At 40.1% G+C, this 15301-nt stretch overlaps 1 protein-coding gene across 7 annotated transcripts in view; it reads left to right on the forward strand.

Annotated features, from left to right (window-relative positions):
• Positions 1-15301, forward strand: part of FNIP2 (folliculin interacting protein 2) — a 132456-nt gene that overhangs the window by 57112 nt on the left and 60043 nt on the right. For all 7 annotated transcript variants that reach the window (XM_025439200.3, XM_025439201.3, XM_025439203.3 and 4 more), the window contains 2 exons: positions 10574-10700; positions 13917-14048. In XM_025439200.3, coding sequence (XP_025294985.1) covers positions 10574-10700; positions 13917-14048 — 259 coding nt within the window. The remainder of the gene's footprint in view (positions 1-10573; positions 10701-13916; positions 14049-15301) is intronic.

The following is a 15301-nucleotide window of genomic DNA, read 5'->3' on the forward strand; positions in this document are numbered from 1 at the left end:
AATGAGATACAATGAGGTTAGGTAACTTCCCAAAGTCATGTAACTAGAAAGAGACAGATAAGGACTTATACCCAGGCTGTTTGGCTCCCGAGTCTACACTCTATGCTGTTTTGATAGATGTATGTTAATAGTTCTGGGGGTGCCTGGGTGGCTCAGTCAGTTGAACGTAAGACTCTTGGTTTTGGCTCAGGGCATGATCCTCAGGGTCGTGGGATCAAGCCCTGCATCTGGCTCTGTGCTGAGTGGGGAGTCTGCTGGAGATTCTCTCCCTCTGCCCCTCCCTCTGTACCCCAACCCCATGCTCTTTGTCTAAAAATAGATGAATAAATCCTTAGAAAACATAGTTCTAGACACAACCAGTTTTATAATTCATTATGTATCTTTCTAGAGATAGTCTATGCATGTATAATAAAATCCAGAGTTTTTTCTCCATTTTTCTTTTAAAAAATACATATGGTAGCATTCTGTGCACAATATTTTGTACTTCTACCTGTTAAAATGATGTCTTGGCTTATGATATAATTACAGAAGGATCTTTCTTATTTGTTGTTTTTATCTGCATCGTAAAAGGAATGGACCATAATATAACAATCTCATGTTGACAGTTTCTAGTCCTTTGCCATTCCAAACAATGCTTCAGTGAAAACCTTTAGGTACATAATCATTTTGAACCCATGGAAACTGATCTGTAGGATTAATTCCTACAAGTGGAATTGCTGGGTCAAAGAGTACGTGAGTATGTGTGTGTGTGTTTTTTCTTTTTTCTTTCCCCCTTATTTTGATTCTTGCCTCTGCCCCTTGGCCTGACCCTACAGTGCGGCTGTGACCACTCCTCCACATGCTCACCTATACCCATTTATTTTCTTTTTTTAAAAAGATTTTATTTATTTATTCATGAGAAACACAGAAAGTCAGAGACATAGTTAGAGGGAGAAGCAGGGATCCCTGGGTGGCGCAGCGGTTTGGCGCCTGCCTTTGGCCCAGGGCGCGATCCTGGAGATCCAGGATCGAATCCCACGTCAGGCTCCCGGTGCATGGAGCCTGCTTCTCCCTCTGCCTGTGTCTCTGCCTCTCTCTCTCTCTCTCTCTCTGTGACTATCATAAATAAATTAAAAAAAAAAAAAAAAAAAAAAAAAGAGGGAGAAGCATGTTTCCTGTGGGGTGCCTGATGCGGGACTCGATCCCAGGACCATGGGATCATGACCTGAACCAAAGGCAGATGCTCAATGACTGAGCCACCCAGGTGCCCCTATTCCTATTTATTTTAATGCTAATATTTTATAACCGAAGATAGGTATAGTTTCTCTTGATTTTGGCTTTGTGATTTTGCAAACAAAGAAAACCTTATGGAGAGAACCATGCTTTTGACCTTTGGAACCCTCTAGGAAAATAGAGTTATTACCTTATCTGTGTACAATTTAAATGATCTGGGATTAATATACAAGTCAATGTCTTAAATATTTATCTGTTATTAGTATATAATTCCCTTGGGTGAATGAGGGATGTGGGGAAATCTTACTTTCAGGAGAAGATATGACATCATGTTTTTTGCAAGTTAGCAGAGCCATTATGCATTTCAGTAATCCTGAAATACAGTAATGAATGTCTGCTGTTTTGGTTGTGCTGACAAGAGTATGGAAGAATTAGCTCAGTGAATATTGAATTAAAGCATGCATGAAGATGAACAACAAAGCTTTTTTTTTTTTTTTTTTTTTGTAATCTCTGCACCTACTCTGGGACTCAAACTCATGATCCTGAGATCAAGAGTCACATACTCTTCTGACTGAGCCAGTCAGGCATGCCCTGCCCCTTACTTTTTTTTTTTTTTAAGTACAGGTAGCTTCTAGTTTAAAGATGTTAGAACATGTAGTGCTCTTCTATGAATTAAAGGAACGATTTTGGAAAATATGAGCCATATTTAGAAATGCTGTGAGTTTTTAAAGAGACAAAGGGAAAACCTATTAATAATAACAACAAAATCTGGCAAAGCTAGCCAGGGGTAGCTTGTACAGATCCTAGTTGGTACAGTGGCATTGTCACCTGCCCCCTCAGTGTCCCTTTTGCCCCAAAAGAACTTGTACTTCTGGAGATTTTGTTAGCATCTTTTGGAAGTTCAATTGATTAAAGATGTATTTATATTAAAGAAGCATAGAGTGTAGAGTATATCTAGAAGGATTAAGGGATGCTGTGCTGTAATGTGGATTAATTCATTAAGATTGCTTTCTCTTAGTGCCTGGCTAGGGTCATCTAGTCTAGATTACACTGTATATACTTTATAGATGATTTGGAATGAGACCTTGAGGGGTGATTTTAGCCTCAACCCATCATTTTTATAGAGGAAGGAACACTGCACTACGGGATGAAGGAGTGTGACTGGGATTAGACAATAGATCCTGCCTGGAACTCAGGCATTCTGATGCCCAGTGCAGTGCTCTGTGGTTTTGTCAGTGCCATGCTGGCCCTGGGGTGGTAGGGGGTCAGGGATGGTGTCATGAAGATCACATGTGAACTTTACCTAACATGAGCCTGAACTCAGGAAAAAAGGAAGGAATTCTCCTTTTCTCAAACTCTGTACTTCCTAGTGCATGGTACATAGTACCCAAGTCTCAGTCTGTGTTGTGACTCATAGTGCTTTGCTTTTGCTGTGCAAACACATTATATAAAGACTTATGTGGTTTTAGCTTGTGACCCTTGCAATCATTTATAGTATTATTACAGTGGGAGGGAGAAACAAGTTCTGAGTTACAACCTACTTATAAACTTTGATGGTCCTCTTTTTAAGGGATTGGTTATATTTGGGTTAATGTTGGTGAACTTAATGTTACTTATTCCAGTCTTTTGACCTTCCCTAAGACATAGTAAGCATTACAATGGTCAACAGTCTTTTATCCTACAATTCTAAAATCCCTGAAAAGACTTTTGGAAATAACCTGAACTATTGTGAGGCTATGCATAGTTTCTGTCTAATAATCCACTCAGCATAAATATTCATAGCTTGGCCTGCTGTAATATTAATTTGTTTGGTTTTGGGTTTTGGTTATACCTAGACCCTGGAGGAGTATCGTATAATATGTGGTATGAACTTCTTTCTAAAATATGAAAAATTCCAAATTCTTAAACATCTGGCCCCAAAGATCTCAGTGAAGAGACTGTAGGTCTGAACTTACCTTTTACTTAGGTTTTGCAGGTTTAAGAGTACTTTCATACTCAGTGTCTGTTTTTCCTAACAATCTTGTGAGACAGAAAAGGCAGATAGATACACTTTGGGAAAGCTGAGCCCTGGAGAAGTGCTTTCCTGAAGTCACCTGGATTGAAAGTGGCAGGGCTAGAGTTAAAAGCTCTGTTTATTCTGGTAAATACCAGTTCATGTCCCAGGCATCACATCCTCTGTGACTTTCATCCATCCCTCACCCTTACGACGTGGACTTGACCTCTTCATCCTTTAAGTTCTATAAGCCATGTGGACATTAATCTTGGTATCTGTGACAGTGTAGGTTATTTAAGTGTTGTATGTTAGTCTTCCCATATCAGATTGTAAGTCTTTTGAGGTAGGAACTGGATCTAGTTAATTTCTATTTTTGGTATCTTTCATGGTACCTGGGTCAAGCCAGGTCCTAAAAGTGTGTGGAAGGAGTGAATACAGGAGTGTGCTCTGAGGCTCCTGTTACTTACAGTGCTCTTTCCATACTATGCTGCTGATTATAGGGATTATTATTTCATTCTACACAGTTCTTCTCCAAAGGGAGTAAAGATTTACGTCACCTACTTTATTAAAGACAAAATTGCCCCAATAGCCAGTAGAAATTTTGTTTGGTGAAATAACAGTGGGACACATTGATTTGGAATCATGTTTAAATTATATCTTTAGGCTAGCGTCATGTATTGAAGCTTCTGATGAGAGTTAGAATCTTTAAGTACCTTTTTACTATACTCTCAACCACAGAACGGCAGTTCAGTGGTGAATTTTTACATAGTGCCTCTGAAACTAAACTTGGCAAGTTGTGTGGCAAAGACTGTTTCAGTATAAAATAGGAACATCAACTAATTTGCAAATTACTTTTCCTGTTTGCTCTCTTCCTGAGAGTACTAACTCAGACAAAAAAAAAAAAGATTCCAAATTTGTTACTGTCATCTATTTACATAATTTTTTTTCTTAAAATAAATAGCTTGTTACTGAGTGGGAGATAATGTACATTTGTGCTGACAGGGTGAACTCTGATTGCCATCTGAAATACAATTTTTTTCTTTTTCTCCATCCCTAGTCTTTCCTTATTTTTAGGTAAGAGTCATTAGGTCTTCCTCACTATTTGTGAACAAACCTTTTGAGAGGGTTTCTGTTTGTTTTAAGAAACTTTTTTTTGAGGGGAACCTGGATGGCTCAATCGGTTAATCATTAGCATCTGCCTTCTGGTCAGTTCATGATCCCTGAGCACTGGGATCAAGTCCCTGCTAAGCAGGGAGCCTGCTTCTCCCTTTCCCTTTGCCCCAACCCCTTGCTCAGGCGCATGCACGAGCCTTCTCTCTGAAAATAAATAAAATCTTTAAATGAAAAACAACATTTTTTGAGAAAGGAGAGGCGCAGTGAGAGTTGGTAGAAAAAAGAACATAAAATAGGATTTAAGAGGGCAGCCAGGTGGCTCAGTGGTTTAGCACTGCCTTCGGCCCAGGGTGTGATCCTGGAGATCCTGGATGGAGTCTCACATCAGACTCCCTGCATGGAGCCTGCTTCTCCCTCTGCCTGTGTCTCTGCCTCTCTCTGTCTCTCATGAATAAATAAATAAAATCTTTTTTAAAAAGTAGGATTTAAGAGTAAAATATCATCATAAATATAGTAAGTTTCATCAAAGCGGGAATTGTGATTTGTTCACTGCTGTATCCCAGCTCTTGGAAGGATGCTTGGCACACAATAGGTGTGTAGGGAGCTACTTGTGAAATGGATAGTATTGCCATTTTCTGTTGTAATTGTTATTGTTGGCTTTAATTCTACTTTTTGTTATTGTTTTAATTCTACTTTTTCTTGGACCATTGAAAGTTCCCTATCATACCTGACTAAACATTCACATTCTTGGGTCACAAGACTGCCCTGTAAACTCTTCTTGTGAACTTGTTTTTGAGTATATAGGGTTATTTCCTTGTGTGAGAGCAAAGAGGAAAAGCATTTCTGAAGTATTCATTTTTCACAGATCATGTGTCACGTGAGCATACTCAAGCCCACTTCTAGCCTGACTCTCATAAAGTGCAAAGGACCAATTAAACACCAGCACTAGAACTGGTCTTGGAGGACATTGCAAGTCCTGCAACTACTTCTCTTGTCCTTACAGCCATGACTCCTTGAAACCCTGGGTATACAAATCACTACCACCATTCTGTTTGCTCTGAAAATGGTTTTCTCCAACAGCTTTAGTTCTCTTAAAGCACAGGTCGATCACATTCTTCCTAACTTCTTCAGTTCAAATATTGCTGCTTCTGGGATTTTTTTTTCCTTTTTTTCCTTTTATGGCCTTTTTTTCCCCCTCTTGCTTTCTATATTCTTTCTATATTCTTTCATGCCCTTTTATTTTCATGTAGTTTCCTATATAATTGTGTCTTCCAGAGTTTAAATTCCTTCAGAATAAGGATTTATCCAGTTCTTATTTATTGTATCCCCCGAGTGCCAGCCTTCTTTGGGTTTCCTTGGCTTGTAGCAACATAACTCCACAATCTGTCACCACCTTCCTTCTGTCTGTGTCCAGATTTCCCTCCTCTTACGAGGACACTAGTCATTGGATCAAGCTCATCCTAATCTAGTATGATTTCATCTTAACTTGATTACATCTGCAAAGACTCTGTTTCCAAGCAAGGTCATATTCACAGGTACCGGGGATTAGGAATTGAGGGGAATTGGGGGACACAACCCACAACACGTGGTTATATATTTTTTAAAGAGATTCTACTTTTTGTACTTAACTCATTTTGAACTGCTGCCTGTCACCTTTCAGGTAAGTAATTTAGACTTTGGTCACTTTCTTCCTGCTCTTGATGAGTAGTTCCAGAAATAAGATCTAGTTTCAGTTCCAGGCAGATTTTAGCATCATGGAATCTTAAAACTGAAAAGGGCCCATCCAAGTCCTTTTGTTTCAATTTTACAGTGAGAAAAGGTAGATAGCCATGGCCATAGCGTAGAAAATCATCCCGGGGCCAGTGTTCTGTCCTTGTTTCCAACCAAAGCAAAGAAATGAGGTAGTTCTGATTAGAATAAATGTCTTTCAAACAGGTATCTCAAGGCAAAAGCCCAAAGCTTATTTTTTCATACCTGTTTGAGTCATGCAGAGTTGCCCTCAGTAAAATACCAGGAACCATGGTTGGTGCTCATAGAAGCCCCACAATAACTTGGTTGAATGTTGAAGGGAATGCGGACACACAGAAGATACACGTGGCATGTGATTATGACTAACCGAAGCCCTGTTTATGGAGAACCGTAGGGGAAAGAGCTGACGGTGCCCTGGGAGATTTCCATGGATTATCTCCTTTAATCTTCACACCAGGCCCCACAAGTGCTGCTTGAGGAGATGTGATCAAGGCTGTCACACTGGTGGAGGCAGAGCTGAGGTTTGATTCCAGGCCTGTTTTATTCTGAAGCACTCAGTTAATCTCCTTTGTCCTGCCCATATTTTCTTTATCAAATTACTCAACTGTAATTTCCTCTGCTAATATTAGTGATGACAGCTGACAAGATTTTAATTAGGTATTAAATAAGACAATATTCATTCAGAAGGGGAGTGGGGTTTGCCTTATATTTTATAAAACATAGCTTTTAAAGGTATTTGGGTCAAAAAATTAGACAATCTAACATATATACTTTCCCTTTTCATATCTTTTATTTCCATTCTTTTAAAATTGAGAAATAGCATGAAACATTGAATAAGGTGATATGATCATTATTAAATCTCAGCTGCTCTAGTCAGGCTGTCCTCAGTTTGATATTTGAGTCATGGTTACTCCTCAAAAATAAGGAGTGAACGAGTTGCTTAATAAATTAAAAAGCTATCTTGGCAAAGTGTATTTGGGCAAAAGAGATTGAACAAGAAAAAAAGACAATAAAATCCTCTTTGCTTTCTCACTTTTGATAACATTAGCCTATGTACTAGGTATTAATAATTTGAGAGGCTATTTTTTTTGAAGATTTTTTTTTAAGTACTCTATATACCCCAGTGTAGGGCTTGAATTTACGACCCCAAGATCAAGATTTGCATACACTACTGACTGAGCTAGCCAGGTTCCCCACAGTCATTATTAATGACTTTGTATAATTTTAAAATGCAGTGGTTTGGGGCACAATCATCAGGACTTTTTGGTTGTAAGTGATAAAAAACTAACTCCAGGATAGTGCTCTCAGGAGCAGGTGGCTTTGATACCCAATGGAATCTTTCTCATTCCATTGCTCACCTCTACTTTCTTCCACATTGGCTTCATTTTCAGAGATAAGTTCTCATAATGGCAAAAAAAAAAAAAAGAAGAAGCACCATCAACTCCAGGGTTATAACTTGCCAGCTGAGCAGCTGAGTTTGGGGACTGGCTTTCACAGCCTAGCTGGGAATAATGTCATGTGTGATTGGCCGGGCATGGATCATGGACTACCTCTGGACAGAGAGTAGGGAGAAAATTATTTCCAAGATAAACTTGTCATGTTGTTATCAAAATCAGGAGGAGGGGATGCTAGGCATGGTCCCTTAGAACATAGGTTGCTATAAGATGGTACAACCTGAACTTTATTTTTATTTTTGGTGCTGGGGTTTAAGAAAACTAATCTCCTACCTTGAAAGAATATGTTCAATATTAACTACCACTGCCTGAAAGAGGAAAGAGCCAATAATGCACAGTTTGTGGTTGGGCTACCAGACACTGTATCAGTTTTTTTAAAAAAATTGTACCATTGGGATGCCTGGGTGGCTCAGTGGTTGAGTGTCTGCCTTCAGCCCAGGGCGTGATCCCAAGGTCCTGGGATTGACTCCCGCATCAGGCTCCCCTGCCTGCAGGGAGCCTGCTTCTCCCTCGGCCTGTGTCTCTGCCTCTCTCTGTATCTCTCATGAATAAATAGATAAAATCTTTGAAAAAAAAAAATACTCCCATTGTGCCGATGAAGAAAGGGAATCCAGATGTGTCTGACTGCACTGTAGTCAACTATCTTAATTTTACAGTTTGCTTTTGTTAGTCTACTTACCTTCTCTCTGTCATCTGTACCTTGGGAGCTCCTCCTCCCCCAGCTTTCTCGAAGCAGGTAGCACTCCCTTTGCCTCTGGCACCATTGCATCTCACCACTAAGTCTTACCAGTTCTGCCCCCTGAACATACCTCCAGTGTCTGTTTTCTTTCCTCTACCTCCGTAGCTGTCCCTCTAACCTTCCTGACGAAGGGCCTCAACTCTGATAGTAAATTATGTCTGGCTGCCTTGCTTCCAATCTTGATGATCTCCACCCCCGTTTTGCTTGGAGGAGCCAGGTTGAATTTTTTTAAAGTATAGACCTGAACTTATTATCAGCCTTTGTTCCTCTTGACTTCTCATTGCACTTAGGGTGTGATCTTGGCTCCTGCCTTTTTCCCTGCCTGCTTCGTGAACTCTGCTTCTCTGGCTTTTTTTTTTTTTTTCCCTTTCTCTTTTACGTCAGTGTTATATCTTTCCATGTCCTTCCCTCCTATCTTGTTTTCATTCTCATTCTTTATTTCTTGAACTCTTCTTCAAGTCCTGTTTAAATGTCATTCTTTAAATCCTCTGCTTTTTGTTTTTTATTAAAGTGAGCTGTACACTCATCATGGGGCTTGATCTCAAGCCCCCAAGATCAAGAGTCACATGTTCTACCAACTAAGCCAGCCAGATGCCTGCTTCACTTCCTTTAAAAAAAAAAAAAAAAATTTATTCATGAGAGACACAGAGAGACGCAGAGACACAGGCAGAAGGAGAAGCAGGCTCCATGCAGGGAGTCTGATGTGGGACTTGATCCCGGGTCCTGGGATCATGACCTGAACCGAAGGCAGGGGCTCAACCATTGAGCCACCCAGGCGTCCCTCACTTCCCTGAATCCTTAGGGATTTCCCTGCTCCTTAGATCTGAAAATATGAGACTCCTTTACTTTTTCTTTTTGTACTATGATAATATGTCGTTACACATATCGTTATTATTAGTCCAGTGTTTCCCACTAAACCACATTCTCCATGAGGGCAAGGATCAGTCTGTTTAGTTAACTGCTGAATATTTAGCATCTGGACCACAGTGTCTGAATCATAGTAGGCACTCAAATATGTGTGGAGTGAATTAACAGGCTAATAACTAAAGATATCCAAAGCAGTGCATTTTATATTTATTTATTCATTTTTAAAGCTTTTTAAAAGTAGGCAGTGGGCCCGTCATGGGGCTTGACTGCATGACCCAGAGATCAGGAGTCACACGCTGTACCAACTGAGCTAGCCACACACCCCAAAGCAGTGCATTTTAAATGATTACCCTTCTTAGAGTTCTTGCATTCTCATTTCATCTATTACTCAAGAACAAACCTATGTTTAGAGCAGTTTTATCCCAGCAACTTTTGGTTTGCTCAGGAATGCTAAAGGACAAAAAATTAGTCGAGTAAATTTAAAGTTCTAATTGACTCTAGTAAGCAATTCATGAATGGGGCAGCTCTGAAGAGTTGTACAGGATGGATGGTTTTTACAGGAAGGAGGATGGAGCAAGGAGTTAATAGGAAAAAAAGAAAGGATTGTTTCAGACTAGGTCATTTTCCCTTAGGGGGAAGGATAAGGGTCTTAATCATGCAAATTACCTCATCTTCTCTTAGGCTTGGAGAAGGCCCATGTGACAGATTACCTCATGTTGGTTAGAAAATTCCTGACTGGTTAAGACCATTTCTGTGGGAGGTTAAAACTAGGGTTTTAGGTATTAGTCCTGGTTTGACGACATGCTTAAGAGACACCATTTTGGGCTTGTGGTTTTCTTTTTAAGGAATAAACCATGCTTCCTTTATTGTTGTTGTTGTTAGCAATTCAGATTCTGTACAGTGATATACTTGGTTTTCAAAACTTCTGTATCAGAGCCAGCTATAATAGAGGAAAATTCTAAATTTTAGGATATGTGATTTCACTCAATTTTACCTGAGCCTGGGTGGGTGGGAGAGGAAGAGAGCAGGCCCCACTAACTTGCTCCAAATCATTCCCTGACCAATTACACAGAAGTTTGAACACTCCTATACATCAGGTGTGCCATCCTCAGAATTAGGCATCCAGATTTAGCTTTCTCTACACTTCCTTGTGATTTTTGGTTGCTATCTTTGTCCAAAGCTGCTTTGGAAAGAGATGCTTTCTCCCCAGTGATTTATTATTTATAGCCATCTTCCCAGCCTTTGTCGTGGACATTTGGCAATATTTGTATGGCCCATATGAGCCCTCAGATGAGGCTTTTTGCCCCTGGGTGTGAAGGGGTCATTAGCTCTGCACACTTGTGACCTTCTGATGCACATAGGTACATTGGCTGGGAAACTTAGCTCTCCATGATCATTTCAAGTGTTGTGGATAATATAGCTTCTTTCCTCCTTTTTAATCCACAGTTGGTCATGTTCGGAATTTGACCTGAATGAGATCCGCCTGATTGTTTACCAGGACTGTGAAAGGAGAGGCAGACAAGTCTTGTTTGATTCTAAAGCCGTTCACAAGATTGAAGAGGTGGCAACTCAGGTACGAAATGCAGATTTACTTTCATCTTTTATATTTGTGATGTTAACCATATCTCTGAGCAATTGTTTATTAATTCATAATCTTTGCTTTGGGCTTTATTGTACGGTATCATTAATGGTTCAGAAGAAACATAAACAAGGCTCTCCACCACCCTGCGCTACTACATTTGTATTCTTATTAATATACACAGGTGAAACTGTTAGCAAGGAATCATGACCGATGCTCACAGTGTATTGAAAATATTACTAGGGGGAAATTTGCTGGTAAGTTGCAATTCAGTAGATTTGGATGCCAAACATGTGTAATAGGAAAACTGAGAACTCTGAAATGTTAGCCTAAAGGGAAGTTAATAGCTCATTCTGTCCAGTATTTCTCATAGATAGTAAGAGGTATTACATTGCACTGGGTTAAACAAAATTAAATAGCTTTCCTTACTATAGGGCTTCAGTATGCTAACTACACTTTCATCTTCAAAAGGGAGTGCTTCCCAAACCCCTCTGTCAAATGAAGCTTTATTTATTTCCTTTGTTAGTGGAAAGCAGGTTAATGGTGGTGATGTCCTGGGGTGGGGCATGTGGGGGGAATCTGAGATGGGTAAAGTGAGGATATAGCAGCCCTTGATCCCTTAAAGCCAGAACAGGAAAGGTAAGGTCGTGTGTCCGGGTGAGGAGTAGAATCCGGTCCTCCCTGAGTCTTCTGGATGTCAGCTCAGGGTACTTCTAAGGTGTTGCCTTTGGACTTTTCATTCTTCTCATGTTTAATACTTTGCTATCTATACTGCCCGAATTCTGGCAGCTCATTGAATGTGTAGCTAAGTAAATGAATAGTTTATATCATGGTCTTTGTTTCATCAGGGCCGAGGGCCTGTTTTCCTGCTTTTGATAAAGATCATTTTTTCAGGAAGGAAGTATTTGGTTAAAGGCAGTTTAGCGGGGTAGATTCCATAATGCTTTAAAGTGGAAGTTGGCCAGGTAGCTAATCATTACAGTAGTTGTTGGGCTTGTTAGGTTAGGAGGGGAGTGGGGTAGGGAAGGGATCTCTCAGGTGATTCACCTGTAGGCTTTAATAAGTAGATTTGTATCAAAGTTTAGGTGAGCCAGCACTTGACCCTTTGGTGGACAGGACGTGGTTTCCCCTCGATTGCCCACATCATTTCCTGTTTCCCTGAAGGCCTTGCACAGATAGTTTAGTTGGAACACCCACACACCATCACTAGGGCTCCTAATGGTGGTAACGGATGGAGGGAAAAAAATCTCCCTGGTTTTCAAAAGGAACTGGAATTTTGGTATATCAGAGCAGTGATAATGCTGGAGTCTGGAAGTACTCATTTAATTGAAAAGGCAAAAAAAAAAAAAAAAAAAAAAAGAAAGAAAGAAAAGGCAGCTGAGTCCAGAGAGGTTTGTAACTTGCCCAAGGCTAAAAAAAAAAAAAAAAAAAAAAAGACGGTGCTCTACTCACCGTACCAGGTACTATCTCCAATTATAGATTGTTCAGTGTGTTGTACCCCAGCCAGAAGGCCTAGCAGTCTGTGAGGCAGGTGTAGACTTAGTGTCACCTTAGGCTCTCTGAAGAACTGTGTTTCTGGTTTAAGTGGTATTAAGTAACAGCTAGATCTGAAGAGGGTGTTGAAGGAGTGGAGTGCCCGATACCTGGGAACAGCCCAGTACAACTTTGGATGCTGATGGCTGCTAGAGTGGCTGGTATGGACCAGCACAGTTTGTGTGTTTGGTACATTCTTCTTTTTTTTTTTTTTTTTAAAGATTTTATTTATTCATGACAGAGGGGGGGGGCAGGCAGAGGGAGAAGCAGAGAGAGAGAGAGAGAGAGAAAGAGGCAGGCAGAGAGAGAAGCAGTCTCCGTGTAGGAGCCTGACATGGGACTCGATCTTGGGGCTCCAGGATCACACCCCGGGCTGAAGGCAGTGCTAAATGCTGGGCCACTGGGGCTGCCCTTTTCCTTACATTCTTTCCCCATTTTCAGCCCCCCACTCCCTTGGCAAACACAAAACATCATGAGTTTGTATCAAGCACATGACTGCAGGCATTTGCATTAGACCACCAGTGTGACTGTCACATTGGAGATTAGATAAGCTGCAGTTGCATTCATGTTTTTCCAAGCAAATGCTGCACACAAAAAAGCAAGTAAGACTTGGACAGAACAGAAACAACTTATCAGAGATGGCACAGGATGCTTCTGTAGGGAGTAGTATATTTTGTTGTAGGAGGAAGGGAAAAAATAATGAAGGTGTATCTTTATACCTTTATGTCACAAAATTAACAGTGAACCCTATTTATGAATATATAGTAGATAATCTTTTATTACCCCTAACCTTTAAGGATCACTTTTCCATCACATGATGTAAAATTCATAGGAGCTCCTATTTCAGAGTTTTGGTTCATCTTTCACAAACTCGACCTCATGATTTTCTCTCCTGTTACCTTTAAAGGAGTGCTACAAGGGGTGTGTCATTAAAAATACTAACCCACAAAAAAAAATAAAAATAAAAAAAAATAAAAATAAAAATACTAACCCACACTCTCCAGATTAGTCATTTTGCTTTCTTACTTAGTTCCATTTGCCTGGTAAAATTTTAAATTTGAAGCATTGTCTTTCTCCATATCAATTTTATAGATGATGACTCTCCGCAGTATTAACAGATCCTCTAATAACCCGATCAGAGTTATTAGAGGATCAGATCCTCTAATAACTGATCAGATCTCACTGATGATTTCAAGATATGAATTGAAATATAAATAACAGTTGAATTGCTTAAGGTGAATAGTCATACTACATAACTCCCTTCTTATGTCCAGTTATCTTTCTTCAGTGTGCCTCCCTCCCAGATATTATATAGACTCTCAGGAGCTACATTTTTGTCCTCATCAAGAAGGAGAAAAAAGCTTCTGGTTTTCTGTGCAATTTAGGTATGATGTAACAGTGGTTTAAAAAAGAAATTCCCAGGGCACTTGGGTGGCTCAGTCTATTAAGTATCTGCCTCTTGCTCAGGTCTTGATCCCAGAGTCCTGGGACTGAGTCCCCGATCTGGCTCCCTGCTTAGGTTGGAGCCTGCTTCTTCTCCCTGTGTGCTCTCTCCTTCTGTGCTGTCTCTCAAATAAATAAAATCTTTAAAAAAAAAACAAAAATTCCCAGTGAAGAGCGTGCAGAGGAAGCCTGATACACTTAGCAATATCTTATCTTGCCTCTCTGTCACCCCAGAAAACAGAGGATGTCCCTATTAAACTGTCAGCCAAGTGCTGTCAGGGCAGTGGCGGCGGCAGCAGCGTCTCTTCCCATAGTTCTTCCGGGGGATCTCTACAACATGCTAAGGAGCAGCTCCCAAAGTACCAGGTAAAACCATCCTTGTCGTGTACGACACTCCCTGGGGCCGAAGTCACTATAATTTCTCCGCAGGGCAGAGTACCTGCTTGAGGCTTTTACTCCAGGAACATAAACATAAGTATACAAAAGTATACAAAAATGTGCTCTTAAATGTTTCATGTCAGTGCTGTTTGCACACTTTGGCTTTTGTCTCAATAAAAACTATGATTGAGTCAAGGTGACCCAGTATAATACATACTGAATGAGGAAGAAATAGTGTGAATGAGGTTAAACCCTTTTGTTTTGCTTCCTTTGTTGCCAGAACCTATTTAAAAAGCATGGATTTTCCAGTTTTGTTATAAGAATTGTAAGGATTCTGGGAATGTATATGGGCATCTTAAAAAAAAAATAACATTTGCCAGTAGGAGGAAGAGAATCTTCTTTAGGAGAAGAAAGAAAGGGATATAGTGTGAGTGTGAGGGATACAGAGCTGGTGGCGTGTGTGTGTGTGTGTGTGTGTGTGTGTAAAACAGTAGAGGATAGAGATTAGGGTTATTGAAAAACACTGGCTAACTAGACATAAGGGAAGAAATGTTTCATAAATACCAAAGAGCAAGAGGGTGTAAACTGATGGAGAATGTATCGTGGTTTTTTTTGTTTTTTTTTTTTTTTTTGACTCATGGAATTTTCCATGTTGCTAGAACAGCAAAGCCAGGTAAATTGCCAGCAGCCACTGGTCTATGAAACTTTGTTAATTTTGTGTTCAGGATTTGTGCCATGAGCTTGCCTTTATTTCACAGTACTCCTGGATCTCAAGGCAGTATGTGATTAAAAAAGTATACAGTGAAGTTTTCAGCTAGTTGAGAATTACAATTGGCATGTAGACCTTGTACCCCAAGAAAAGATTATAAAATGGAGGTGGTGGGTGGAGGTTATTAATAAAAAATGTGAAAGACAGTTGGTTTCTGTCTGCATGTAGTGAGAAGAGGTTGGCGTGAGCTATAACCAGAGGAGCCTAGTTAAACAAGGCTGAAAGATTTATTTTCTTTTTCCTCCTCTGCAAACATGTGTAAGTAGGTGTGTATATGCGTTAGTGTGTGCATGTACTAGTGTGTATACGCGTGTATGTTTGTGGATTTGGAGTTTAAAGATTGAAAAGATAATGTTAAGAACAATGCCCATGTTTTTGCTTGGGTGGAAAGCATACTAGCAGAGAATCTGGGGCCGAATGGGCTGGGTCACAGAGAAATAGTTGTTTTTTCTTGGTCAGGCTGTGCTGGGGT

Source organism: Canis lupus, chromosome 15 (assembly GCF_003254725.2).
Source record: "Canis lupus dingo isolate Sandy chromosome 15, ASM325472v2, whole genome shotgun sequence".
In the NCBI taxonomy this organism is placed as follows: domain Eukaryota; kingdom Metazoa; phylum Chordata; class Mammalia; order Carnivora; family Canidae; genus Canis; species Canis lupus.